The 27,959-nt window shown below is 39.8% G+C and overlaps 1 protein-coding gene across 1 annotated transcript in view; it reads left to right on the forward strand.

Moving 5' to 3' along the window:
• RND3 (Rho family GTPase 3) overlaps positions 1–27,449 on the forward strand; it is a 38,165-nt gene extending 10,716 nt beyond the window's left edge. Inside the window, exons 3-5 of the mRNA XM_069225216.1 lie at positions 20,017–20,126; positions 21,495–21,629; positions 25,582–27,449. Of these exons, the coding sequence (XP_069081317.1) occupies positions 20,017–20,126; positions 21,495–21,629; positions 25,582–25,824 (488 nt within the window). The 3' untranslated portion in view covers positions 25,825–27,449. The remainder of the gene's footprint in view (positions 1–20,016; positions 20,127–21,494; positions 21,630–25,581) is intronic.
• The last annotated feature ends 510 nt before the right edge of the window (positions 27,450–27,959 follow it).

Raw genomic sequence — 27,959 nt, forward strand, 5'->3', positions numbered from 1 at the left:
GTGACCGCGGGCGCAAACCAATCGCAGTTTGCACCCATTTCAAATGGGTGCTAACACTTTCACAAAAGGGAAGGGATCCCCATGGGACCCCTTCCCCATTGTGAATGTCACTGTAAACATTTTTTCAGAGCAGGCAGTGGTCCTGCGGACCACTGCCTGCTCTGAAAAAGTGAAACGAAAACGTTTCATTTTTGTTATGCATCTTGTTTTCCTTTAAGGAAAACGGGCTGCATTACAAAAAAAAACTGATTTATTGAAAAGCAGTCACAGACATGGTGGTCTGCTGTCTCCAGCAGGCCACCATTTGCGAGGGGGTCGCAAATTGCGACCCACCTCATGATTATTCATGAGGTGGGCATTTGCGAAGCCCTTGCGAATCACAGATGGTGTCAAGGACACCATCCTACATTCGGATTTGCGACTCGCAATTTGCAGGTCACAAATCTGAACCTACCTACATGTTGCCCCAAATTTTTAAAGAAAGTCACAAAAGTGCACCCATGGTATATGTCGTACCCCTGTAAAATATTTGTGAACTGTATTTTAGCATGGGTAAATACGATGTGTAGATTTGCTCATGTGAAAATCTATTAAGCATTTGCAAGTTCATTTTCCCTCCAGCCACTTTCTTCCCAACTCTGGAAGAAGTTCTAATTCTGCTATTGTCCGGAGTAAATGTCCAACCTTTCTTATTATGGGAAAATATTCGAGAGAAGCTGGTAAAAATCTTTAAAACATGCAGGTTAGTAGGCTTGCAGACTCAAAGGCATTCCAGCCCTGGAACTATTGCTTACTGCTTCCTCCAGCCCCAGTATGCAGATCTGCAGAAAGGTGGCAAAATAAGGAAATTGCTACAGTAGGAATTGAAACTGCAAGTATTCAAACCCTACTATGGTAGTAGCCCTGGCATAATCAGAGAGGCTATTAATTGCTGCCATGATTTGTCGCCACACTACATGGCACCAAAGGGACAAGTAGATCTTTTTACAGGACAAGTAGATTTGAGAAGCAACCTGTCCCCTGGACAAGTAGATATTTTAATAAATTCCACACCCCTGCTTAGTTTAGATGGCTTTTCATAACTGGCTAAGTCAATAGCCATTCTGATTTGAGTCTGGTTTCCGGGCACCATTTTGCAGTGTCTGGTTGAAAATATGTTGGGTGTAGTTTATTCTGTATTGAAGCATTTGCGCCATTGATTATTTCTGTTTCTCCTGCTTGATTTTTAGTGTTGTGGATTTGGTTTTGTAATAGCATTATGTACCTGCTGCTTTTGGTTGTATTAGCCATTAAATGTGTTATACTTAGGTATGGGCCTACATCAAACAAGATGCATCATATTTGTACACACATAAGCACGAGGTGTGGCAGAGTGTTTGAAAATGGATGTATTTTTGCATACCTTATTTTAAGCAAACAAATATTTATTTGTTGTCCATGTCTTGGGGTTATGCCATAGAAAGAGCCAGCTTTAGCGTGGTCTAGAATTCCAAGACATTGCCAGTTCATATTGTTGCTGACATACAGTTCCTGAGCTTCACCATCTGGGTAGAGAACAAGCTGCTGCCAGTCTGCAACTGTTTGAAAGGAAGGATAGTAAAAAGAGGGGTTTCCTGCAGCATAACAGCCTTGTTTGATGCAGAGTTTATTTTGAAGGAAGTATAGTCCCTATCCGTGTATTATTCAATGTGACAAGAACATTATTTAAAAGATAGTGTGTCTACATACGAGCGTCCAATGGGAGTAAATTATGGTATGTGAGGTGTAATTAGAAATGGATAGATTGAGAAGGTGTTGTAGTAGCTGCATTAGGAAGTATCTGTAATATCCTTGGTGCTAAGAAAGGGGCTCACAGAATCAATCCATTGACATATTCTATGTTGGAAAGCACTATGTTGAGTGTTGCTTGAAACATTTGAAGGAAGCTAAGGTATTTGTAGTAGCTTTTGTTTGCAAATTTCTTTACTTGAGGCATAAGGTTGAGAGAGAGAGTCCAGAATCACTCTTCAATGTTTCACCTCAGGTTTGTGGTGGCCTTAGTTCTTATGCCCATATTTCCGATACATGGTAGTAGGTACATTTGTAGCATTTGTGTGTTGAGATTTCTGATCCATTTAAATTGTTTAATTGCATTCAGTGGTCAGTTGCTGTAGGTGTGGTACTGTAGTCAAGAAGAAATTTGATAATTTATTTTTTCTTTCTGACAGTTGCTACTGTATATTGATGTGGCAGCATGATGGTGCAGTTTAGCCTGTCCTCTGTAGTTGTTTCAAGGTTTCCCCAGAGGAGGTGGAGGTCGTACCAAACCTTGTAGCACTGTGTTAAAAAATATAAATCCGATTGGTTGGCCTTTAGTGTGCTGACACCTGTAACTAGTATTTGTGTATGCTTCTTTTTGCATGTGCTTGCACACTAAAGGCAAGCTAAATGTGTTTGCCAGTTCTTTTCACCTAATGCAAGCCCTTACCTGATGTTGTCTTGAGTCGAATATAGGTCTTTGGTGATTCATTGGTAAAGGTGCAGTACCTTAGACCATAGCCAGATGTCCTTTGTGAGCCCTTGCTGTAGCAGGCTTTCTACAAGACACTGTTGCTGGCGGTCCTGTTGGTGTTCTCCTCCGTCTTAGTCAGTCCCAGAGAATTATGACAGAGCTCCCGGAATATATATTTTTGTTGAAAGTGGAACAGGACAATGGTACACAAAATTTGATTATGGTTTTTATTTTAGATATGGGAAGTCTTAGGATTCTGCTTTAGTACATACATTTCCATATTCACTTTTGGCAATAGATTTACTGTTGCTCCTTCTTCCTGGGCTGAATAAACATGCCAGTTATAGGTGATAGTAGTGGTCATTACTGCAACTGTAAGTGCACCTCCTGTGTTTGGCATGAAATACACCCTTGTCTTTGTATTGATTTCGAGTCACAGGTTTAAAAATTCCTTATGTTCAGTTCTTCAAATAGTTACTTAGAAGGTTCTTGTTAAGATGCATGGCACCAGCAAAGAAGCGTCTGTGTGCTCCTGGTTATTTGAGACCAGCAAGAAGCAATACTAGCAGGCCTCGGACCCAATGTTTATATAGAGAGAAAGGGATCACCTTGTCTAAACTACCTTTGGTGTCATTATGCTAATTTTAGATGACGTGCAGGTGAAGGCGCTGTGATGACTTAAACAACTACTTTTTTTTTAGCCAGTTAACTTTGGGGAAAATGTGAAAAACAAGCAATGACTGAGGGCCCTTACTAGACAAGTCATTGGCAGAAGAGGATTGGTCCAGATCCTCTTTCTGGATATTTATTTTGTGCTGAAAGCTTGAGCTCTCATGGGTAGCTAAAGCTGTCTAAAGTGGTCCTAAGCCTGTGCTTATGCAGAAACAAGAGGGGAATTAGATGTATGTGCATATCAAAACAGGAAGGTCTACAGTTGTTTGGGAGAAACTTGGTATTTTGAAAAAGTTGAACCGAAGTCCACTTTGTTATATATTGTATCTATCTGCACATGAGAAATCAGGAGGCAATTTAAGGTTGCTACATTACAAATTCCCCACATTAGTATCGAAGAATTCAGTGTTACCCTCAAACCAGGGTGTTTTTTAATAAAAAAAAAAAAAAAAAAAACTTTCAATTTATTTTGCAGTGTAAGTTCAATATAACTCCTAGCTTATCCCGTTAACAGGGCTACAGTCCTTGCTAGTTTCCACAGAGTTCATGTCATGGTCTTGTGCAATTAATGAGCAGAGCATGGAAAAGCTTTTAGATACCTTGGGGAAAACCTGACTGTCAGATGAAAGCCCTCAAAGTCTCAAGACAAAAGGCACCCAGCGTTTCAGGGTCATACGATTGTAAACACTAATTGTAGGAAATGCCATTCATTTGCCTTTCGAATCAATACACCCATCGTTTAGGGCACTGAAGGACCTTGTATGTGGAAGGATCTCCCGTCAAAAAATGTACAGTGTGAGATTGGGTGTTCGTGTATACTTTTTTTTTTTTTTTTTTTTTTTTTTGCTGTATAGTGCCATTTCTTTTTGTGGACTATTTTAAAAACAGCCCTTTAAAGTATGCTTTTGTTTGTAATTAATTGATCTATAATTCAGTGTGTGTTTGTCCTTATCAAAGTGGCGTTACATGTCTAAGTTATGTGTCCAGTGTTTTTCTTTCACCTAATATATGCAAAAGCAGTATTGTGGGGCAGTCGGGTCAAACGTAAAGGGTACAGAAGTATGTTTTCTCTTCCCATTTTGTTTTTTCTGCAGCAAAAACGGGGATTCTCGTCGTCAGGTGGATGGTGAGACTGAAGACGCCCTTATAAACTCATACCTGGTAGATCTTTGAGTGATACCAGTGTACTGTGTCATTGTGATGTCGCCTGTGCGAGGCGGATTTGTCCAGTGCTCAAAGTTTTTGTCAAGTCCGGTTTCTAGGTTCTAGATGGAGCAGGTCTGTCTTCCATCCAGGGCAGCATAATCTAGCGGTCTGGCCCGTAGAGGGAAAATTATCTGTAGAATAAGTTCCATGTATGCAGACCCATTACTGCATCGTACTTTATTTTTTTTTATTAAATACTGCTATCACAACTTGTAAGTTGTTATGCCTAACAATTTTCGGATTAACAAAGTTCACTTGCAGTGGTGAGGTAATAGTGTGATATATCTATAAATAAACAATATTTATCATAAGACTGATTTTTTTTTTTTTTATTTCAAAACCCTAGCTTACTACAGTCATGAAAGGCCTCCTGTAAATTCTGTGAATGTGTTCCTTCCAGCGCCAGTGTTGTTCCTTTCTGTCAAAGATACCTACTTCTTTTTCACACTTCATTTTCAGGAATTTTGTACTTAAGCCTGACCAGAATGGTCATGTGGGCGGGAACAGGAAAAAACTACACTTCAGCTAAAAGATTAGAGGATTTAAATGGAAAAAATAATTTGTTATGTTAATTGGAGTACGGAGTGCTTGAACAGTAACATAGTTACTAAATGGTTGATGCAGCAAGTCAGCGTGGAGAACAAACAACACGTTATCTGCTAGTAAAACTAGCAATCTACAGTTCTGTGTATAGTATAAGATCTACATCTTGGTAATGGCTCACTATTATAAGTCTATCTAGCTTATCTAAAGGAGACTGTTCAATTCAACATCCCAAATTATATACGTGGCTGCACTGTCTGTGCCAGCAGCACAGTCGGAATGCGCACTGTTGCCATTGCAGACAGTGCACATTCTGACTGTGCTGAAAGGGGGTGCTCTGCACTGCCCTTGACATTGGCGGTGCAGGGCCCCCTGTGGCACAGTCTCTACCTTTCTCCCATGAAAAGACCAGCAGAAAGGCAAGTTGTGATCTACATGGCAGTGCAAACATTGGCACCACTTTCCCCACCACCATTATGTTGGGATCCAAGATCCGGGCGGCGGTTCAACCACCAGCACCATAATCTGGCAGTTGGACCACCAAGGATGCAGCGGTCAGACCGCCACTGGGGGGAACGGTCGTCCTAGGACCGCCATACTCTTATTCAGGCCCTAAGTTTCCTGGAGGAGTTGTAATTGGTGCAGGTTGACAGGCCCACCGTGTCTCAAGCTTACTGCTTTCCATGACACAGAGGATTAACAGCACATCCAAAGCAGTCCTAGAATACAATTGAATTAAGAAATAGCTAGCATCGAATGGCTCTGGTAAACTATATTAATTCACTCTGTAATTTACAACCACGCAACTTTGCATGGCAGAATCTGCACCTTCATTGAAATAGCAAAAACCAAGCTGCATAAACTAAGTAAATAACTTTGCTTCCATTTCTTAAAATACTTGGCTTGCAAAGTAACTGCAATATGAGACCTGCTCGTTTTCTCAGTGATGGGTGTTTTCTTGGCATTGTTCTATTGAAATAATGTTACAGCACATTACAAAATAATTCAATCACAGAATAATTACATTACAAAAAATTGGCCCAGCTGCCCCATGTCCAAAAACACTAGGTGGGTCGCGAAAGTTTGTTGTACTCAAAATTGAGTTGTGCTTCTAAAAAAAAAAAAAAGTTTTGAAAGCAGTGTGCTAGTGAGTATCCATGACAGTGTATTCCTCAGCAACTCAACTTATGACAATTCCTGAATAATCGAGGCGGCCTAGTTTCTTTGTTAATAGTGAGCTTTTTGAAGAATTTGCATGATGCACAGATGTGTTTGGGGGTAATGAGTGAGAAACTGTTGCAGAGCATTTGAGGAATCGCCATTTAAATCTCTTCCCACTGTCTTCAGTTTTCCTAACTATGCTAGATATTAACTACTTTTATGTTGTGTATGACTTTGTTTTATTTAAGGAAGAGGTTTCTTAAGTATTTTCCTGTTATAGAAATATGTAAATGTTGGAGAGAAACGATGTAAGAGAAAAAGAAAAAGACATGTTTTGCTCTCACCAGCTGCCTTGAAGGAACACAACTCTTGTCCAATGGAACTGATTTACTGGCACCCAAGCTGTTTGCCGAATTGCAGATGATTACACTAACCTGACAAAACCGGTCTTCCAGGGTGATGTGGACAGCTGGTTTCTGTACGCGTGTGATTATGGTCGTAATTACTGTACTTGTATGTACATTTATGGTAGTGAACATCTTCAGGCAGCGGTGACTGGTATAGATGGGTATGCGTCATCGGATGGAATCATTGTTTCGAGGTGAGGCTGCACATGAATGTTTTGGGACTGTTTCATTCGCAGCTATAAATTACTTTATGCGCAAAAGGAAAGTAACTTGAAAATAATTGTATTTGTACTTGGGCAACTTAGTTCTGTTGGTCAGATCTACACATGGGGAATCTTATGCCACAAATGTTTCATTTCTCTTTTCGTAAAAAAAAAAAAAATGGCCATTCTGCACTGTTAACAGCAAGCTCTGAGGTAAAAAAAATACAGTGCGTACATTGTACCAATAAATTGGTGATCATTCACAGTGACCTAGGGACACTGGTGATTGTGGGTCCCCCCTCCTTTTTAAAAAATGTATCTTATTGGTTTGAGAGGAGAACTTGAATATTCAAGATTGGCTGTGGTGTGGCCGGCTCAGCTATTTTGGTTGAACACTGTTCGCATGTCCTGGGCCTCTCATTTGTTTTGGGACTCACATTTGTCTGCAAGCCTTTATTTCAGCTCAGTCCTGTATGGTGGTAAGGACAAGCATCCTCAGGGCACTTCTGCATTTCTTTTTATTTTATTTTTATTCGTTCGGTGCGAGGCTGACCACCTACAAATCTTGATCAGGCATGCCTTGCTGGTCTTGTAGCCTACTGGGATCTCAGTCGTATGTCCATATTACTACATGGACTGCCGCTTATTATTATGACATTGACTATCTAGGACCCCGTGTCCGGGGGCACGTCATTGCATTGCACTTTGTTTATTAATCCTCCTTTCCTGCTTTGCTAAAGGAAATCTATAAATTCTATGGAGCAAAACGACCAAGTGGGTGAAGTCATCGTCATATACAGTTTATTTATAGTCATTTGGCCAGAAGTTAAACTGATTTCCTCACTATTAAGTTGTGGATGCATACCAAGGCCTATGTAAAACTATTCCTTCACTGCTATGATAGTCTGGGACCCAGGGTGTGTCCAGCATGGGTGCAGTTGTGGTCTACTGTGAGGTAGCCCCGTACCCAGATTATCTCTTTGGTGGCAGTGGAGTCCTGTGTTACATTTTATGAGCCAAGATTTTGCTGAAGTCTGGCGTCTGCTGTGGGTCAAAAGCTTGGATGTCTATCTGGTTATTTAGAAACCCTTGTGGAAGAGCGCAGACCTGCAGGCTAAGAGGGTATGCTGGGAAACCACATTGTATTAATTTCTCCGGTGAAACGTTTCTACTGTTGTTCTGCAGTGTTCATTAGGTATGTTCTTCTGCAGTTTTCCTTCGTTGTGGCTTGCAAGCTTGTGTGTTTGTTTGATCTGCTTTTCTTAACCTTTATTGGTGATAGTAAGCTGACCAATCATAGGTCTGAAAGGCTATGCAGCCATTGTAAAAAGGGAATGGAGACAACCTTTCAAACAGATTTGCATATGCAGTGTGTTGTTGACCGCTAATTGTGTTAAGAGGCAACTGACATGAGTATTTGACATATTTGTATGCTGTAAAGTTGCTGAAAGAATGTCTAGCCATGTGTCTTAAATAAAAAGGTGTTATATTAGACGAGTATATAGACTACAGTCTCTCCCAGATCTTGCACTTCTTTGAATTTGTTAATTGGCATTAATGTGTGTTTTTTTTTTTTTTTTTTTATTATCACTATTATTTAAGCCTTGTTGATAGACTTAATCGATAGAATACACGTTTGATTAGTTGTGGGGAAGCAATGCCTAAGGTTAAAAAAACTTTTAATTGCAGGTGTGAGGCTCGTTTAACTACACTGAAACTTTGTAGGGTTGAAATGGCCTTTAGGTTTGGGAGTGCAAATAATCGTGCTAAATACCAGCCTATGACTTTTACATATATACGGACATTAACAGGCTGTCCTCTTCCTCAGATTATATAATTTATACTTTAGAATATCTGACACATGTTTTTGCCAGGTTTTTTTAAATCTGGGGAAAAAGTCTCCTAATTCCTGTTACGCTGCAGACCTGGATGGTTTGCAGACCTCATACTGCTGGCATGACCTAAATCCACAAGAAATATTGGACTTTATTGCATTGTGTGGCAGTTTATAAAGAACTTCTTCGGGCAGTTGTGCTGCAGCGGTACCAGTGGTTTGTTGATTTCAGTGCTTAGTGTAAACTGATTGTTGATGTATACTGATTCCTTACAATTTGGAGAGAGTATCTAATTCAAAGGAGGTGTAAGAAAGTTGTTCGGCATTGGTCCGCATTGCTATTCGACTGATGACGTTAAATAGTCTTTTATCACAGTTTGGTTAATCATTATGATCAATTATACCTTTGCAGTCTGAAGTATTACAGTCGCTCGAATTCATTCCTTCTTCAGGATATCCAGTTGAACCCTGGACACATTGTTTGGAATTATGAACACAGCTAAGGTTCGTTTGGCCACTTTTTTTCCTTGTTAGATGGGAATGACCATTTGTCTAGGGGTTAAAATGTTGGAGCAACAGTTACCATTTGGCTGTTTTCTGTAGATTGTGCCCCTTGGTTATATGACTGTTTCAAGGGCAAACGGCCATGTTGGCAAAATGCAGGTCGTCATCCGCGGGTGACTTACGTGTAATACAGTACAATTGCAGAGTTTGTCAGCTTGGAAAAGAGGTTCTGAAATTACAGATAGAGAACAATGGAGCAAGTGATACTTTTCCATGAAACTTTAAAGAAAAAGTTACATATTAACAAGTAAGAGCGCAATTCGAGAATTGATCTGTGATTAAGAAGAGAGATGATTTTGGTGTCCAAAATAGCCCTGACCTTTATTTTAAAAATGTTGAGTGAGCATTTGCGTGTAGTTGAACGGAGACAAAATAGAGTTTGAAGGTAAGTATGGGAAGGTTTTTGGGTACTACTTGAAACTGTCAATGCATCGCAGAGTGCATGCGTTTCATTCAGAAAGAAATGGAATGCAAATTGAGATCCAAGATTGGTTTGTGTTAGGTAAGGTATTTGTTAAAGAATCCACCTTGCTTCAAGGAGCTTCCAGCTTTCTACAGGGAGAATTTATTTTAGTTGTGGCACCATCTCAAATAAGAGGTGCTTTACTTTAAAAGAGTCCTTGTGATCTAGTTCATGCCGGTGATTACACAGATATCAGAACTGTACAAGACCACACAATTTAGCCAGTTTGTATTACCTTGCTCACATGTACAGTTTAGTTTGAAGGGGAGGACAATGGAATTTTTCCTGAAGATATAGCTCAGTGTCTTTAAAGTTGTGGTGAGGGGGGAACTCCAACCTGTAATAAGAACTACGAATGTTCCCTGAAAATCCTAATGAGTACCTAACTAATATTATTCATGTTGTGATAGTGATCACATCAGACAAGATTAAGTTAGTGGCAGCCATAGGCAAGATTACCAGCAGTGATCACCCCAGTGCATCAGACAGGGTTCCCAGCTGTGATATCAGAAAAACATTATCGGCGTTGGATCGCTGGGCAGTGTGTAACAGTGATAGCTGCAGTGCCTCTGGGACAAAGGCAATATTAGAGATAAATCTCCCCAATCCTGCTTGATTTATTGCTCACGTATTATATTTTAAATGTAATTTGGAGATTCGACCACTTTACTCTACAAATTAGCTTGTGAAGTCTGAAAATGCACATTTTCACCCTATAATGCATACTTTCACATATTGATGTGCAGTTCAACTGAGCAAGCACTTTTAATTAGGTAGGCCAGGGCACACATAGGAGAACTACTTGCAGGTAGCAGGAAAATTACCAGTAGCCCACATGCTATTAGTTAGAGAAGCCGGTTCTTAAGTTGGGCGCAGACATTTTTAAAAATGTAAACTGAAACTTGCCAACGAAATGGAGCAGGGTTGATGTAGTGTATTTCAAATATTATACAAGTGAACTTGAAAGTTAAAAATTCCCAAAAATGAAAAAAATATATATGCTACAGTATCTGAAAATGGGCAATCAATCATAACCTTCAGCTAACTATTTTGAGATTTAACTGCTAGAAATGTAAAGTCATGCAATGAGGGCGTTACATAAGAAAACAAAGATAAAAGGGGGCTAGTATGTGGCTTCTCTTTTGATTTAAGCAGTGTGCTAGCCGACTTCTGCTTAGAAGCAAGAAAAAGCAGTTCCAGTCCCCAGGTGTATGTTTGGCACTGGTGGAATAATCCGCTCACCTTTACTGCTTATTGGTAAAACCACACATACAGTAGACATGGTCCTTTGAAGTATAAATTAAATTGAAAACCCTAAGCCACTGTGGAGGAGCTGTCAGGGTTCATTCATGTGCTAGAAAATTAAACACAGTAATAGTAAGAATTTTTGTTTGTGGCCAAAAAAGAGACGGCTGTTCTGGCAATACTAAATAAATAGACTAATCAATAGTGAATGACTTACTTTTAGATAACAGATGGGGATAGATGATGAGCCAAAACTGGACCACGACCCTGGTGGTGGAAAACACCTTTCTGTCATATATTCAGGTAGCTACTGCAGAATCTTCGCTAGTAAGGTGGTAGCTCTGCCCTGCAAGAAAAACCTTGCTTAAGTAAGCAACACATTTTAAAACGGGTGTGTTATGGCTTTGCTTAGTCTCATCCTTTCCAACTTTACAGAATGTTGTGATTCTGTTGTGGATGGACTGAGCGGCTGGACTCTACATTCACCAACTTGCATGCATTGTCCTAAGCATTTGTGATTCCAGTGCCTATTTTAGTTACACTTCTCCTTTCTGACTGCTATGGTGAACATCTCGAATATTACTTATTAAAAAAGTGCTTATAGCCGGATGCCAGTCATTAGGTCAATGACTGTTGTCTCTGTGTTTGTGTGTGTTTATTTTTTAACTGTCTTAACTGCTTTCTCCAGTATCTACTTCACATGTGATATGAAAATTAAGCCACGCATGCCCACAAGCTGCTTCGTTATGCCTTTAGAAACCATTCTGAAAGGTGTTCAACTGTATAGGGAAAGATGGAATTACAACTTAGGAAAGCGCCAGCCGAATTTTGCTCTTCCTATATAACCTGCCGCCAGTTGATGAATTCCAACATTGAACAGCTCTTGTGTTTGGGGGGGGTAAAGTGTCTTTATTGCAGAAAAATAGCTTTAAAGAAATACATTTTGGTGGGATAGTCGGAATTGAATAATGCTCTTAATTACTTGTTTCATGTCTGACAGCCACTTGCAGTATCTGTCAATGGACATAGAAGGCTTCATACATGGTCATACATGGCAACACACCTGATTTAATTAGACACATTTTCAAGCCAAAAATGACTTCGGTGTAGCGGTCGCTCCTACATTTTTCTCCACTTAAGTATGTGTTAATCGAGAAAGTATTAATATATTTTTTCTCCCAAATAAATCTCCCTCTTTTATAATTCCATCTGTTGGCAATGTACGACGCATGGACGTAATGGTCAAGTGGGAGGGATCACCAGGTCGATGCCAGATTACATCATATCAGAACGAGTCTCACGTGGTTACTGCCCGACCATCAAGTGCCAAAGATCAATAGTAAAGCACATTTGGGCTTAAAGGGCATCTACTCGTAATCTTATTTATTTGTTATTTTCTATGAATACGAATGCTAGAAACCTGGTGAGGAAACGGACCTTTTGCTGGAGAGGAGAGTAGATTGTATGAGATGTGCTGCAGTTGAGCAAATTTTGCCTTTCGTACTAATCACTCTAATACTACAAAGATTGGTGGGAGGGGGTTGACAACCAAAGTGCTTCTACAGCTCTTGGACATCTCCTTATGTAGCTAAAACGTACTGGAATTTCGTTCCTGTGAGGGAACTTGAACAGAATCTTGTGTTTTTCTATCCTTAGTTTTATTTTAACTAAATACAGTTTCCATGTTGTTATACTTGCCGGTTAGTCACTGTGCTACATTTAGTTTGTATATGAGAGTCCATGTTCAAAATCACTGCAGTAGGAACTTCTGAGTTATTGCAAAGCGTGGAGTTACTTGCAAATTTTCTTGTTCAGACATATCCATTAATAATGCTGGTTGCTTTAAACGACTGCAGATTTCTGTTTTTTGGGGTTTTTTTTTTTCAAGGTAATTATGGGTTTGCATTCGACCTTGTCACAGATGCGCCCAGTATTCCTGCCCTTAATGGGGATACTTTTTAAATGAATGCCCTGCTTCCAGGTCATACCTGAATACATTACCTATTGCTGCCTAGTTTGGTATTCTGTAAATTCCCATATGTTGTCTGGCACTCCGAATATCATTCTTGGAATTCTTTTTTTGGAGTCTTTCAGATAAAGGAGCTGCGGATAAAGGAGCTGTGCAGTGCTCTCAAACCCTGGCTTGTGTCCAGTTGTTGGCTCCATTAGTGTTTGTTCTACTTTGCTTTTTACTTGCTCATCTGTATTTGTTCCGGATGGTAACACACTGTACTTGAACTGGCTTTTTGTTGAAGGATCAAAGCTGTAAACAAAACTTCTGAACTATTAATACTATATATGTAGATGTTTACATCATGTTTGTTTTAAACTACCCTTTCCTGCTCCTTCCCTGTGGTAGTTCCCCATCTTCTGACCCCCATCCCACCTACTTACCTCCCACTTTTGGTGATGTGCTGTTTTTTACTCAGAGTTTGGGAATCATGCCTGGTCTCAGCCATGTATTCACGTGCCACCTAATGCTATTTGCTATTGAGTGTATCCTTCCACTTCCAGTGCTTGCATTGAACTGCACTAGAGACTGCTTTGAAACTACAGTCCTCCCTTTTCTCTCTAGTGTCTCACTCCAGTGTGCTAATGCTACATGTGCTAACATGTTAAACCCAGTCCTAGTGGCTTTACCAATGCTTGTTTACCAATGCCAGCAAGGTGGCTCAGCTAGTACGGTCCACACTGCTGACCTCTTTTATTTAAATGACACCTAGGTATCTATGCTGTACCAACTCAGTCAGTCATCCTTCCAAGGTTGAGACTGATCCTGCAGTTGAAATCGCAGAACAGTTTGGAAGGGCATTGCTGCATTAGTAAAACCCCATACTGTGCACTACTAGTGGCGTACTGTGCACTTATAAACAACAAATACCAATAGACTACGCTTAAATTGGACAGTGGCAACATATGTTTACTGTGCTCGGAAATGGCAGAACATCACTGTCGAGAGATATTTTAAAAGCAAGTTCTGTTGAGTGTGACACATTGTTCTCACCCAGGAGGGCTACCACACCCTATTGTTTGCCCAGCGAAAACCTTGAGGCTTGCATTTGTGTTCTTAATTGACTGAGTGGGCTGAAGGTCTCTACTACTTGACAGTTTTTCAAAGAGGAGATGAGTTGTGACCACATGTAGGAAATGAACAATATCTAGTAAGGACAGGCAATAACAGCAGCAAAATAAATGTAATTCGTATCAGTTAGGAGTACCGAAGAGAATGCTAGAATGGTCATGTTAAAGTATCTGCTTTAGTATTTGTGACCTCCTGGAGTGTTAATGCGTTTGTGGTATAGATGGTAAATGAGTCAGTTAAATCTTAGCCAAACGATGCCAAGAGTCCAGGCAAGTAAAAGTAAATGGAGTCTTTGGTATATAGCTTGTCCTTAGTTTGTGTTGCTTCGCTGTCTGAATCTCGCGCTTTCGGTAGTGAGTTATGTTCTTTATGAGCAAAAGCCAAATATTGACACAGGGTTTTGAATATCGGTTTTGAGAATACTGCCTATCGTGCAGGTTGCCCTTTACAAGGAACCGAGATTATAATATGCTATTCTGGGGAAAGATACCACCCTCAAACCCTTTTCTAGTTTTAACCCTCAAATCCTCTTCACCTCCGAGGCTCCTTTTCTTCCTCAGCAAAACGTTACTGAATCTTAAATGAAGGAGCAGGTTTATAAAAACGAAGGGACACATTTGTATGACATCATTGTTTTAACATTCACACTAAAGTACCCAGCTCTAACATTCTGATAGTGCTGTGATTAGGTGGTGCAATGGTAAGTACTTTCCCCAAATCCGAAAACTCACCACTGATGAATGTAGTGCATTAAATGCAAATAAACAGTGTTTCAGAAACCACAGTTTGGAAAACGATTCTTTAAACCCCTGCCCAGACTGCATTGTGCTAAAAGCCTGTCTTGTAATTCGGGATAATAACTTCTTCTCCTAATGTCCTGGCCCAGTGCCTCATTCTGTTCACCTCTGACAGGATCAGATCGACTTGCATGGCTAAGATATCTGCATCTTTCAATATCAAGGGACCCAATCCCTCATATCAGTTAAACTAACCAAAACCGCATTGTTAGCACAAATAATTTTCGGCAACCTAGAACCTTTTGCACACTCAACACATGGGAGCTACTGATTATAAGAGCCTTGCGAGAGTCCCACGACTGTCACCACTGTGGGATAAAACACATGTGCAACAAGAAATGAGAACTTTTACCCACATTTCATTGAATTAGAATGTGCATCATTCACTCTTATGTTTTTACGTTTCTGTATTTGTCAATATTATGATGCTAACAGAACAGTTGTGTGTTTTGACAATTATTGTCTAACGTTCCGTATAGTGTGTGCATCCACATACTACAAACACCGGCTTGTGTTGTGAAGGAATAATGCTGATTTAGACACTACGGAGTGAGATGGCCTGAATCACGATCCAGAGAATGTTTTGACATGTTGGAAAACTTGGGAGATTAGGGTATTTACTCTCTAGGATGAGTGTGGTGTGGTGTGTTGTTTTTTTTTGTTTTTTTTTTTAAAGAAAGCTATAAGCCAATTGCTTCTTGCATATGGCCTTTTAGAGATAACATGTTCATGGTGACTAAAATATTAGTGGACTGTTAAAAACCAGTCCAGATTTTTCTGGCCATTCAGTCCCTGATAGGACAAATAGTGGTGTAGGCCTCTACCTGAATCATCAGTAATGCTGTATATGGAAAATATTCTGCAGTCTTTGCCCTACAGACAAATGGTTTGCATCGCTTGCTCCACTCACCTTTTCAACACATGTTGCGTACCAATGTACAGAGTGTGAAACATTCAACTTTCACGTGGAATTGTCCTAAAATCTATTGGTAAAGAAATTATAATTTTGAGAGCATTTTGACCGCAATAGTTACATGTTTAAAACATTAGTTATTGCAAAAGAGATCTGTTTTTAATACTTTTCCAGTGATTGATTACATTGAAATTCAAGATCGTTCTTGACACTGCACAGGCGTGTCTTTAGGTTTTTCTAGTTCCGAATGAAAGTCCATTTTCTTACACTTGCATGCTTGGCATATTGGATAATTTATAATATTTCTTTGCCTGTCTCCTCTCCATTTAAGAATAGAGAACCATTGTGACCTTCCAGTCCTTGAGGGGCTGGTGGTTGAGGCCAGAGCAGTCACTGTATAGAACTGGAGTAATGTAAGACTACTCTTATGGAAGTTGCCCTTGTTGTGTTAAGGTTCCCCTGCAAGCTGTTAAAAGGAAAATGAGGGACAATTGGTTATTTACATCGCCTGTTTCCTTAACTATTTTAGAAGTAGGGGTGTGCAACCTACCCGAAAAAATGGGAGGGTCCCCTTCTACTGTCTTCCATTTACACATGAGACCTAGGCACGCATTTTCATCACACCTAATTTGTTTTTTCTGTCCCACGTTTACATCGTACTAACCGCCAGCTTCCTAAGGTGGTTGGCCCAGTCTGAGCACCCCTAAACCTGCAGTAGACCGGACCAGTCCATTACTGAGGAATCATATTAATGTGCATTGGAGAGGGGAAGCTTCTTCTGTTTCTTCTACTTGTTTCTATTCAACAGTTCAGTAATTTGTGATAACAAAACTCAAGCAATGAGCATGAGAAACAGCCAGCTTGGATTCTGTTGGGTTACTGCTCTATGGCACGAAATCCTGCTCCTTCTAGTTGTACTAATGGCTCATGAATATATCCAAAGCATTCCAATTTAATATCCATTATGGATTTTTAGAGGCCAATTTACGAAGGCATAAATGTTGCTACAGGATTGTCTATTCCTAAATGGTTTTATGAATCGGTCCTAATAAAAGTTGCAAGCAACTGAGCTACTTGCGATGTTGTGCCAAAAACACTTTTTGCGAAATTTTACGAGTACCGAACTTATTCCATGTGCTGTTTATTCAGTGCTACAGTTTAAACAAGATTGTTCCACCCAACTCCCTCCTGCCAAAGCAATACAATGCTGTGGCCTCTAGAAATTTCAATGCATTTATTGTACTCCAAAATGCTCTTTTAATTTAAAAAAGGCTGGCAATGGTGTCTACCAATCAATACATTGACTTATAATTTAAGATGTGCCCTCAGGAGCCACACCACTTCAGCAGATCCCTCTCACTCCAGTGCTCCACTACATAGTAGCGCTTTTGGTTTGGAAATTGCATTCTGATTCATGTGTGAAAATAAATTGTGAATAAGTCGCTGGATAACTAGTATCCTTAAATGCCTAAGACAGAGTTTAGAGGCCCCTGGTGGGAAGAGGGTGAAGCCTATGGGGGTGGGGTCTTTTTTTTTTTTTTTTTTTTTTTTTTCTTCTCTCCGCATACTCTTTTTTTTTCACTATGGCCAATTTGAACATGGAATGCATACACTGCCCAGGATTTTCCATGGTGGGACTGACCGGGATCAACATCTTCAGGATGATACGTCATTGCCAAATTTTACACCACACTTATGTGAGCATACTGATAACAATTGTGGGAACGGGTAAATGGTACAAGATCCTCAGGTTTTGTTGGTCTCTTCCTGTGTGTTTCAGGTTTGAGTAACAAAAATACTAATACGAATTTACCTCCAAAAGTATATTTGTGTTTGTAACATTCAAAGCAATTGTATGCCAAAACGTGCATAGTGAGATCACCGCTTCCAGCAGATCATGACCGCGAGCAAAGCAGTGAATCTAGGTACCACCTGTTTGTGCTGTAGATCTGGAAGTGCTCTGTGTTTAGAACACCTTCTGTTGTGTGTGGGTTTCTTAAATAAGTGTTTGCATAAAGTATAAAGTGCATCAAATTATAACTTTATTTAGACACTGAAGTCTGACAGAAGATTCTTCTGTCAGAATTGGTAGAATCGTAAATTTGTCTTTACAGGACCTTGATACCTTCGGTGCAGCGGTTTCCATTTTGTTTTAAGAAATATATAATTGTGGATATTTTCAGATCTTGAAAAGCTAAGTACCTAGTATTCAAATTAGCATACTCCTACAGATAGTAGGAAATCGGTGGCTTTGGCTTCTCTCCTGGAAACGTTGAGCTGTTCATTCATTTAAAAGCATATTTGCACTACATGTCATGAAAGAGGTATTTAAAATTGAAAGCACATCATGCTTATTTATGCTGAAACTGGATGTTTTCAAGTGGGAATCTGTTTTCTGTGCTGAAGGCAATGCACGTTTGATATCTGGTGAACTGCACCGCGTTTTCAGATTTTATGCAGTTTTGGACTAGTGTTTGTGATGATAACGGTTTGGATATGCTCATGAATAACACCAAGGTTTTTAGATTTTATTTTATTTTTAAAAGTTTCTTTTTTAAAATGAATGTCCGAGATTTTCCTTAGAACAGCTGTCACAAAAGTGACAACATTTCAGCATGCATTCAACCAATCGGTTATGCAATGCCATTGTATGTACATACAATGTGTATGGACACAATGTGTCCTTGGTACACCATTACTGGACCTCTGCCCTCAGACATAAAATTCCCAGACCTTAAATTGCTACACTTCACAACCCTCCCAGCTCTTCCCCTACCCCAACTAAAAACATAAGTACCAGATCTCAATTCACTGTCCTTTTTTACCTGGTGGTCTCCTAACACTGGAATTTCCAACCAACCTGGGAGCATTTACCTCCCTGCAGTATCGCCAACTACTTCTAAAGCTCCATTTTCTTTATCGCCATAACATAGCACAGTTTTCCCCTCATAACTCAAACACATAGACAAATGTGGTTTATCGTTGTTCAACCACCTCTCCTCATTGCTTGTGTTTCAGCTTTAGTTCTTGAATATGGACAGCAGTATAAAGGCACTTATATAGTTTTTGTAGTTTCCTTCTAGCACTTTAATCGTTATGCTTTCAATTGAAGAAACCAAGTAAATACAAATATACTAATGTCTCATTCTTATTCTTAGAATGCAAAACCTGTTTAATACATAAATGTGTACTTTTATATTTTCATCCCTTCGAGGCAGCCTTTATGTATGTTCACTCTCCCAAAGGGACCGGTTTGCAGGAGCGCAAAATACATTGAAAAGACAACCCCCCCCCCCACAAATTTATACCTTGTTCGTCAACTCCATTGCACATTCTCAGCATGCTACACGGTGCTTCTGTAACCTTGGTTTGCATTTTTCCAGAAAAGCAGAGTTCCTAGACTTTGTCTATTCTTTCTTAGGGTTTGCAACATGTTCTGATGTGACGTGTACCTACTCCCAACCAAACAAACTAGAAAGCTGAGCATGCTGTAGCTTGGATGATATAGCTTTAAGCACGTTTAACTTACGGGAAGGCTAGTCTTTACTTTAATTAGACCTCTGCACCCCATCATCTGGTCAGATTACTGTCTAGAGAAGTTTAATTAAAAACTTTGTAGAAGTGACGTGCCTCCATTCTAAAGATCGGACAGTTGTTCAGGTTGCCTTAAAATCCTGTTGGATTAAGAAGACATTTCTGTCCTTGTTTTGCTCTCGGGGTGGGGAGGGGGGGTGGGGGGATGGTGTGTTCCTTTCAGTAGATTGGTCTGGTACAACTTTTCTAGCCAAGAAAGTGTTACTTTCTGTGGAACAGAAGCAGATTACTGGCTTCCAATGTGAATGACTCATTGCTCCATTTGTCTCTGATGTTCGCCCCTTGGCATAGTTACATTACTGTGTTGGTATAGCCCAATCTGCCATCGCTTTATCCTCGGAGTTCTCTGGGCTTTCTTTATATTGAGGAACTTTCAAGCTTAATTTTACTCTGCCATTCCCCAGTGTGATGTCATAATTCCCCTACAGCACTAGAAAACCTAGCTATCAAATTATATGCCCTGTCAGATATCTGTAGGAGATGATATATCTTTCTGATCTAGAACTACATGTCTGAATTTACATTCTGATGGCCTAGTGCGCTAAAACTCTGAACCTAAAGAGAATGATGTATGGTAGGGGGGCAAGTCTGGGGCGATGGTAGGGTTGGTAGATATATATATATATATATATATATGTATGTGTGTGTGTGTGTGTGTGTCCGTTGAAATTGTCCGCCTACTTTTTCTATTGTTTTTACCCTCATGTTTCATGTTCCTGTACCTGTAATTCAACAATGTAATGCCACTGTTTGAAGACTAACATAGGAGATCTATTGTTTTTCTATATAAGTCTCGTGATTGATAAAAGCATCTGTTGTAATGCGTGAATTTTGTTTTCAGGGTCTCCATATTATGACAACGTCCGCCCCCTTTCATATCCAGATTCTGATGCAGTCTTGATTTGTTTTGACATCAGCCGGCCTGAGACTCTTGACAGTGTTTTAAAGAAAGTGAGTATTTTTTTCCTGACATTCTGCAAACATCTATCAGCTCAATGTTACCCTTTCCTTCATCATTAATCAGCTCAGTGTTGAGATTTTCTCCACCTGCTCGTACCAACCTTCAGTGCAGTCTATAATCAACAGATGACTACAGAGTAAAGAATGTAAATGGAAGCTCCATTTTTAGATAAAGCTAGGTGGATCGCTATTGGTGTTATGCAGTGATACCGGTTTGAAAATTGCATAATTTCTGAGGGTTAAGGCCCCCTCCGGTGATGTGCCACTCATTACCTTTCACAACTAGACATTGAACCCAAAACTACATAAACCAGACCATGTTTTCTAACGCCGCAGGTATTCTGACTATCTTCCCATCCACTCTCAAAATGATGACGGTTGTTGTGTTGGTAAAGATGTGCCTTAGAGCTTCATTCAAAGAGCCGAGTGGGGTGAAGTAGTTTGATTTGAATGTTGTTTCTAAAAGATTTGTGTTCCCTAGGTGGATGTTTAAGGTACACAGTGACCGACGGGGCTGTGTTGGGTATGGATGGAGATTGTTCTGTGTGAGGACTGCTCCTTGTAGTCTCCTCTCATTAGAATGCTGATGGACCAAAATCAAGAGTTAGCTTTGAAGGGGGAAGAGGATGGTATGAAGAGGTGGTGCTTGGGGCTTTTGAGTTCCTGAACAAGTTCTCAGTGCCGTATGTCTGTGTTGGAAGGACATGTTTTCTCTCTGGGTGTTAAGAATGTTATGTAGCAATTTATTTATAATTTTTGTTTTTGTTTTTCTGCACACTCCTGGTCAAATGAGGAGTACTGTACGGTACAATATGCCAGGGACTTTTTACATTGTCCCGGGTTACTTGATTGGGACAGCCAACAAGTTACTGGCTGAGTCTGGGCTCTATGATTGGTGACTTGAGGGTAAGGAAAGCACAGCTTCAAGGGTTTCGTGGGAGCCTGTGGTAGAATTGCAAGCTTGGGGCTAATAGAGAGACGACTTTAATAGTGTCAAATAAAGCAGCAGAATTTGAAAATAAATTGGTGCTTATTGGCTGTCGTCCTTCGTGAAAAGATGACCAAGATACAATGTAGTATAATTTTACATCAACATTTTTGCCTCGAGTCAGGCAGGTAGCAGAGGACTTTGTATGTGTCCCAAAATGTAGTTTCTGGTGTATACGAACAATTTGATTTGAATTGCTGCGGTGTTGTGTATGTCTGTTGCGCTTCAATAGCCTGAATTGTTTTGTGGGATGAACGTTAATATCTTGTTAACACAATATCATGGTGGTTTGTGTACATTTGCGACAAACATGCCATTTATAATTTTTTAAAGCTTTAAACTCTTACTTAGGATATAATTCTGTTTTGCAGTGGAAAGGTGAAATCCAGGAGTTTTGTCCGAATACCAAAATGTTGCTAGTTGGCTGCAAGTCTGATCTTCGTACAGATCTCACCACATTAGTGGAATTATCCAATCACAGACAGACCCCCGTGTCTTACGATCAGGTGAAGTATTACTGTCAAACCCAGCTGTAGACGTTGATTGTAATGCAAGAAAGTATTATGTCATGATATAGTTGTGTTTGTAAATGTTCTGTCGCATACGCTGTAGTAAAACATTTTACTTTTCTCCTAAACATTCTTAATCAATTGTCCAACGTTGTATAGTTTATTAAAACAATATTATTGGGGGGGTGAACATTTTGCTGCAGGAAGGTGTGTGGCTCTATCGGGGGGGGGGAGGGGCCGGAGAGGATAAGTGGCAGTGTCAATGACTTTGGGCAACTGTCCCTAAGAGAAAATGCTTTATTTCTTTGAAAATTTAGATGTGTGGATTTTTCTGTGGAAACTGAAAATGAGGCTTGAGAGGCTGTGGTGTGTTTGTGTGGAAGAGAATGGGTCCCTGGAAAGGGGCAGGAAAAGGTTACTTGTAGCAATGTCTTGTGTTCTGGAGTAGCACTGCCAAACCCCTGTAAATATCTATATTTTAAATTCTATTTTTAAACGTGGTTTGGGGCTTAGTCGCAGCTATCCTCCAAGTCCTCTAAATTCTGGCTACAAATACCATTTCTTATTCTCTTGTTCTGGGCTTTTTGGGGCTAAGCTTTCATGCTAACTAAATGCTCCCCGACTGCATTAACTCATGACCTCATTACTTTCAGCTATTAGTACAAATATTTGAAGAGAAAGTAAATACAAGAGCAAAGTTAAACATTGTTCATCATGGAAGGGAACGTTGCTGTCAGTATAAACGCTCCAAGCCTATTGAGAGAATGTGTTTAGTCTTGCACAATAAATGACAAAGTAAAGTGCCTATGCATGTATACATTTATATATTGGACATTCCAGCAAGTCTTTCATCGGCCATTATTGGTGAGAAAAAAACTGATTACTATTTATGTTCCAAATGTGTTAATACATATTATCGGAGTGTCACATCCACCCCACTCCTGTGTCGGTAGGATGTTATTGAGTTGTCTGAGTAATACAATGCAGTGCTCTTAACCTGTATGACCCCCTTTGCTGAGGACAGCAGCATCTCTGAGAGTGGAAGAGAACAACGTTTACCGGGGTCATTGGAGTTATCTTTGGTGCTGCTCTGAGAGCATGATCCTCTTTTAAACCCACCCTTGTAGTGACTCTATTGTGTGGTACGTGCAGACAGATTGATTGACACCACCACTCAGTACAGTATATTTTAGTAGTCCAGCTGAGCAGCGTGGAGTAACAACAACTGTGAAATTTTATATTTTTTATTAGAAAAACTGTTATGTCATTTCTAAATGGGCCATGATTACACTTGTAATGCACTGTTAAAGTGTGACGTTGAGCTTTCAGGCAGACCACATTGGCTGCAAGTTGGTTCGAGTGGTTTACAATCTCTGGAGCCAAGATTAAAATGAAGCACCAAAGATAGTATCCCACTTCCCATTCTCCACAAACCCTGGCCCCATTGGGTGTGGTTTGAGAGTGCTTGTATTGCATTTCAGTTTATCTCATTCTGAGACCCTGTTCGTTGTCTAAAGCCAACTCTGGGGCTGCTCATTAGTCCAAACTTTAGCAATTCTAAGAAAGAAGATACTTTGCATGACCATGAAGAGATTTGAAGTGCACGTCACAATTTCATTCATTCACTGAATTCCTACACTGCCATTTGAGCTCAAACAAGTTACCCACTATTTCCGTGTCAACAGGGGAAGTGTTTACTTTCCCTTTGCATTGCCTTGATCTTAATAGGCCTGAACACAACAGCGGAATGAGGATTGGCGGTCTCAGCCGCCACCTTCTGCCTCTCCCCTTCTGCCTCTCCCCAGACTCCACAGATCTGTGAGCGGAGGGAAACATGGGTGGTGCTGCGCTTGTGCTCAATGCCTTTCTTCCCTATCCATGTGGCTGTCAGCAGACCCGTGCCGACGAGCAGCTTTTGCACAGAGCTGCTATAAGTACAGAGCTAACTCCTTTGGGGCAGAAGGGACTGGGAAGGCACAGAGGGTGGTGGAGGTGTGTGGGATAAGGCCAGGTGTATCTTTTTCAAATTTGATTTGGCCAGGGTAGGGTTTTTTTTACAGAGTGGCAAGTCTCTCTCTTTCTCTTTCTCTCTCTCTTTCTCTTTCTCTTTCTCTTTCTCTCTCTTTCTCTCTCTTTCTCTCTCTTTCTCTCTCTCTTTCTCTCTCTCTTTCTCTCTCTCTTTCTCTCTCTTTCTCTCTCTTTCTCTCTCTTTCTCTCTCTTTCTCTCTCTCTTTCTCTCTTTTTCTCTCTTTTTCTCTCTCTTTCTCTCTTTCTCTCTTTCTCTTCCTTCTTCTCTCTTTCTCTCTTTCTCTCTTTCTCTCTCTCCTAAGCAGGACATTACGGAGTTATTTTTTTAAGTTTGGATTCAGAGTGGCATCATAGATAATTTGAGTTTCATGCCCGTTGTCTATCTAATGCCACTCAAAACCTATCAGTGAAAAACATCCTCATTTTTCGAAGTTATCATATATAATTCTATGTATTGCAGCAATGAATGAAAGAATGCATAATTATTTTTTTACTCTCCTAGTATCACTCATTCTTTTGATGCCATACCCATTTACTTTGTTAAACATAAAATAATTGGGGAACCCTGAGCAGTAATCTACTTATGCAAATCCAGATTTCTAAACTTGAGTTATTATAGAATACATTTGACAATATTTCAAATACCTTTAGTTTTTTTTTTTTTTTGAGGATCGAGTTAAATGAAGGTGATGCAGATTATCTAAAGATCTTGTTCAGTTCTAGCTAAAAGCATGAGTCAACCGGTGGTTTCTAGAGAAGGACAGGGAAGGGGATGATCCTTCTCCTTAAATAAGTAGACCACTAGGGAGACTGTTAGGAAAGATGAGACTATTACTGTAGCTGTGATAGTGCAGCAGGGTCTTCAGTCCTATCCAACATCTGAGATCCGAGATGGCAGCGTGACTCTGCCCTTCTTCCTTCCTCAATCATTTAAACCTCTGGAGAATTCATGTATAGGAGAACTGACACAGATTCCAAGGAATTGTATATACTTGCTGTTGGCTCTGACTGCAACACCTTATTCGTGGTGCCCTCCTTTGGCACATTTTCAAAAACAAATCCTTACTTTGTAACCAGTTGGATGGGGTAACATTCTTAAATTCAAAATCCACTTTTCCCTTTGAGAAAAGTTTGGCACCCATCACATCTGTCCTCTGGGTCCTCCTCTTCAAGATCCTGTTATTCCTTATGGAACACGAATATCCGAAATACAGCAAAATAAGTTCTAACTACATCCTTCTACTACTTGCCATCCCTTAGTATCTGAAGCTGTCCCTTAAGCCCAAGTGAAGGTTGGCTGCTCAACAGCTGAGCTCCCAAGTCTTTTACTTAAGAACAGCCCCATCCACCTCCTAAACAAGCATTCTAAACATCTGACCCAATCTGAGCACTCTTCTCTGACTCATTGCATAAAAAAGTCTTTTTCTTATACTCCATCTGCATAATCTGTGCTTTATTTGCATAATGTTATGATGACCATAACATTCCAAACATAGTTTCAGCAGCTACACTATGTTGCCTTTAAACACAGGATTGCCGGCATACACTCCTTATTAATGAGGCCCTCAAAGCACCCAGAACAGCCATTCCTTAATAGTCACCATGACCTATCATGAGGTTCCACAGACTAGAATTCTAAAGGGCACCACATCTTAAAGAGGTGACTGCATGCCTTGAGAAGCGTGCCACATTTATTTTCTTATTTCACCATAGAAGGTATAGTAAAGTTGAGCTTGCAAACTCATGGAAGAAATAAATGTGGAGCCCACTTGAGCCATAAGAGTGTTCTGCCTTGATGCTGTAGGGGCAGATTATTTGACAGTGGAAGGAATGTGCTATCATTTTGAATGTCTTTTTAGGATTCAGTCTATGACTATCATTTTTTAATTGCAATTTTAATATGTTCCCACTTTTTCTTTAGGGAGCAAGCATGGCGAAACAGATTGGTGCAGCAACTTACATCGAATGCTCAGCCTTACAATCAGAAAACAGTGTCAGAGACATTTTTCACGTTGCCACCTTGGCATGTGTAAATAAAAGTAACAAAAACGTAAAGCGGAAGAAGTCTACACGGGTAACCAAAAGAATTTCACATATGCCCAGCAGACCAGATCTGTCAACGGACTTGCGAAAGGACAAAGCAAAAAGCTGCACTGTAATGTGAGCGTGTGAACACTTTTTTTCGGTAGTATGGACCATGTCTTCTGATGACCAGGTGAAGACTGAACGAAGTGTGCAGACAAGTGGTGGTTCTTCGTCGGCACCTTAGAGGCTACACTTCACCTTGTTTGGTACTAAGGGTTCAGCATGTAGACCAAGTGGCAGAGAGAGGTGAGATGTCCAAAATGTCGCATAGATTGTATGCCAAAAAAGGACTTGAATATGTTGGAAAAGAAGGAAACATTTTGCACCTGAAGGAACGTCGTTGTCTTGGATTTATGTCTTTCTGGCTTGTTTCCCATTAATGAGTCCTCGTGTTGAAACTTGTTAAAGTTACTAACTTCTTTTTCTGCCACAAAACATGGATTGTGACCTTTTTTTTTTTTTTTTTTTTTGGACCACGACTGTTTTCAATGGGGTCTAATGTAACTTCCTGTACTTATTCATCAAAACAAATGATAGGAAGACATGGGTTATTCAAAGAAACCCACTGCAGAATTGGGAAATACTGCCAAACTTGCACAAGCAAAATGTTGATTTTGTGGAAAAGAAAGTCATCAAAGTGTGTTTGAGCTTTGAGGAAACGGCTGGTATGTGGAAAGTTAAGTGGAACGGACAAAATAGGTACACTTGTATTCTCCAGATGTTACTTTTCTTCATCATTGTGATTGTATTTAAAAAGTGATAGCTTTATTTAGGTCATTTCAGATAGGATACTTGAAACGCGTCATGTTTGCTCAAAATGAAGTTGAGGTGCTCTATGTTTTATGTACCACCTTCAAAGAAAATGGTTTGCAGTGTTACACCCTAGAATTAGGCACAGAATAGAGTAGGCTATTTTAAAATATGATTCCACAGAATCAAACACTCCATAGACCTGAGAATTAATGCCTGGTCTCAGATGCTTCTTCGAAATAGTTGTGTTTGGGCACTGCATCATCGCACTCTTCATTTTGAGGTGGCCAGGTTCTGGAAAGCTGTATTTAAATAAATAAAAAAATAAATTGTAAATTCCTACTAAAACAGTATCTCAGCTGTCCCTATGCCCACCTAGAGACTTGGTCCAATAGGATGCGGTCATTCTTTGTACACCCAGTGCTCACCAGGATCCGCCCATTCAACTTCTGATAGGCTTTTTACTTAAATAGTTCTCTCAGTAGCTTCTAAAGAAGGACCTCCATCTCTATAGGATTTATTTTTGGTGCTTGTTGGAAACGAGCATATTTTCCAATGGTGAAGCTTCATTTTTGAAGTATTAAAGCTGTGTTTTGTTTGTAATATGCAGGGTAGAGGATTATGGTAGAACAAGCTGCTCTTTGTACTGCAATCACATTTTTCTGTCTTTGCAAGGAAAATGCAATTCCAATCATTTCTCTACCAAATGGCGACTTTTACCACTCTGCGATGCTTTGATTAATGCAGCAGTATGCTTTGAGCAGTATTACGAAATAGCTGGCATTTGCTTTCTGTACTTAAATATTGTAAAAATAATTTATAACTGTTTAAATCTGAACATTTTTTGAATGTTGAAGTCACTTCGTATGTCTGTTTTTGTTAATGTTTCTGAAGTATTTATTAAAATATAATTGTTTTTCTTGAAATAATAAAAAGGTTTTTAAGCCATAACAATTCATTCGTTACTTATGTGTCGTGATGAAGCATTTAACTATTTATGAAATGCAGCACCACTTAAACCAGAACCTGGGCGTTAATGATGCAAGAACCAGTTCACATCCAACATTCTTTTAAGGCTACCAACGTACTCCTTGGTAACAACTGTTCATAAAGTAGACCTAGGGTAATCTGGCAAAAAGAACGAGAAAGCTATTTTGGCCATGAACTAAATATTAGGCACTACATAACACATTTGTTGTTCATCTGGCCATCTCAAAAGGGCCTCATAAAAAAATATCTTCTGAAAACTATGAAGACATCAGGAACTGGACCCTTCAGGATATGACCGTAAATCTCCCAAGTGATGGAGACCAGATCTGAGGATGATCTTGAACGGGTGTCTTGCTTTCTACTCTCATTCCTCTCCTTTTTCATATTTCTTAGCATTTCGTGAATTTAAGAATTGATGCACTCATTTTCTTTGAACTCTTGTGTATATAATAAATTATTGCTAACGCTAAGTAA

Source organism: Pleurodeles waltl, chromosome 3_1 (assembly GCF_031143425.1).
Source record: "Pleurodeles waltl isolate 20211129_DDA chromosome 3_1, aPleWal1.hap1.20221129, whole genome shotgun sequence".
NCBI classification, from domain to species: domain Eukaryota; kingdom Metazoa; phylum Chordata; class Amphibia; order Caudata; family Salamandridae; genus Pleurodeles; species Pleurodeles waltl.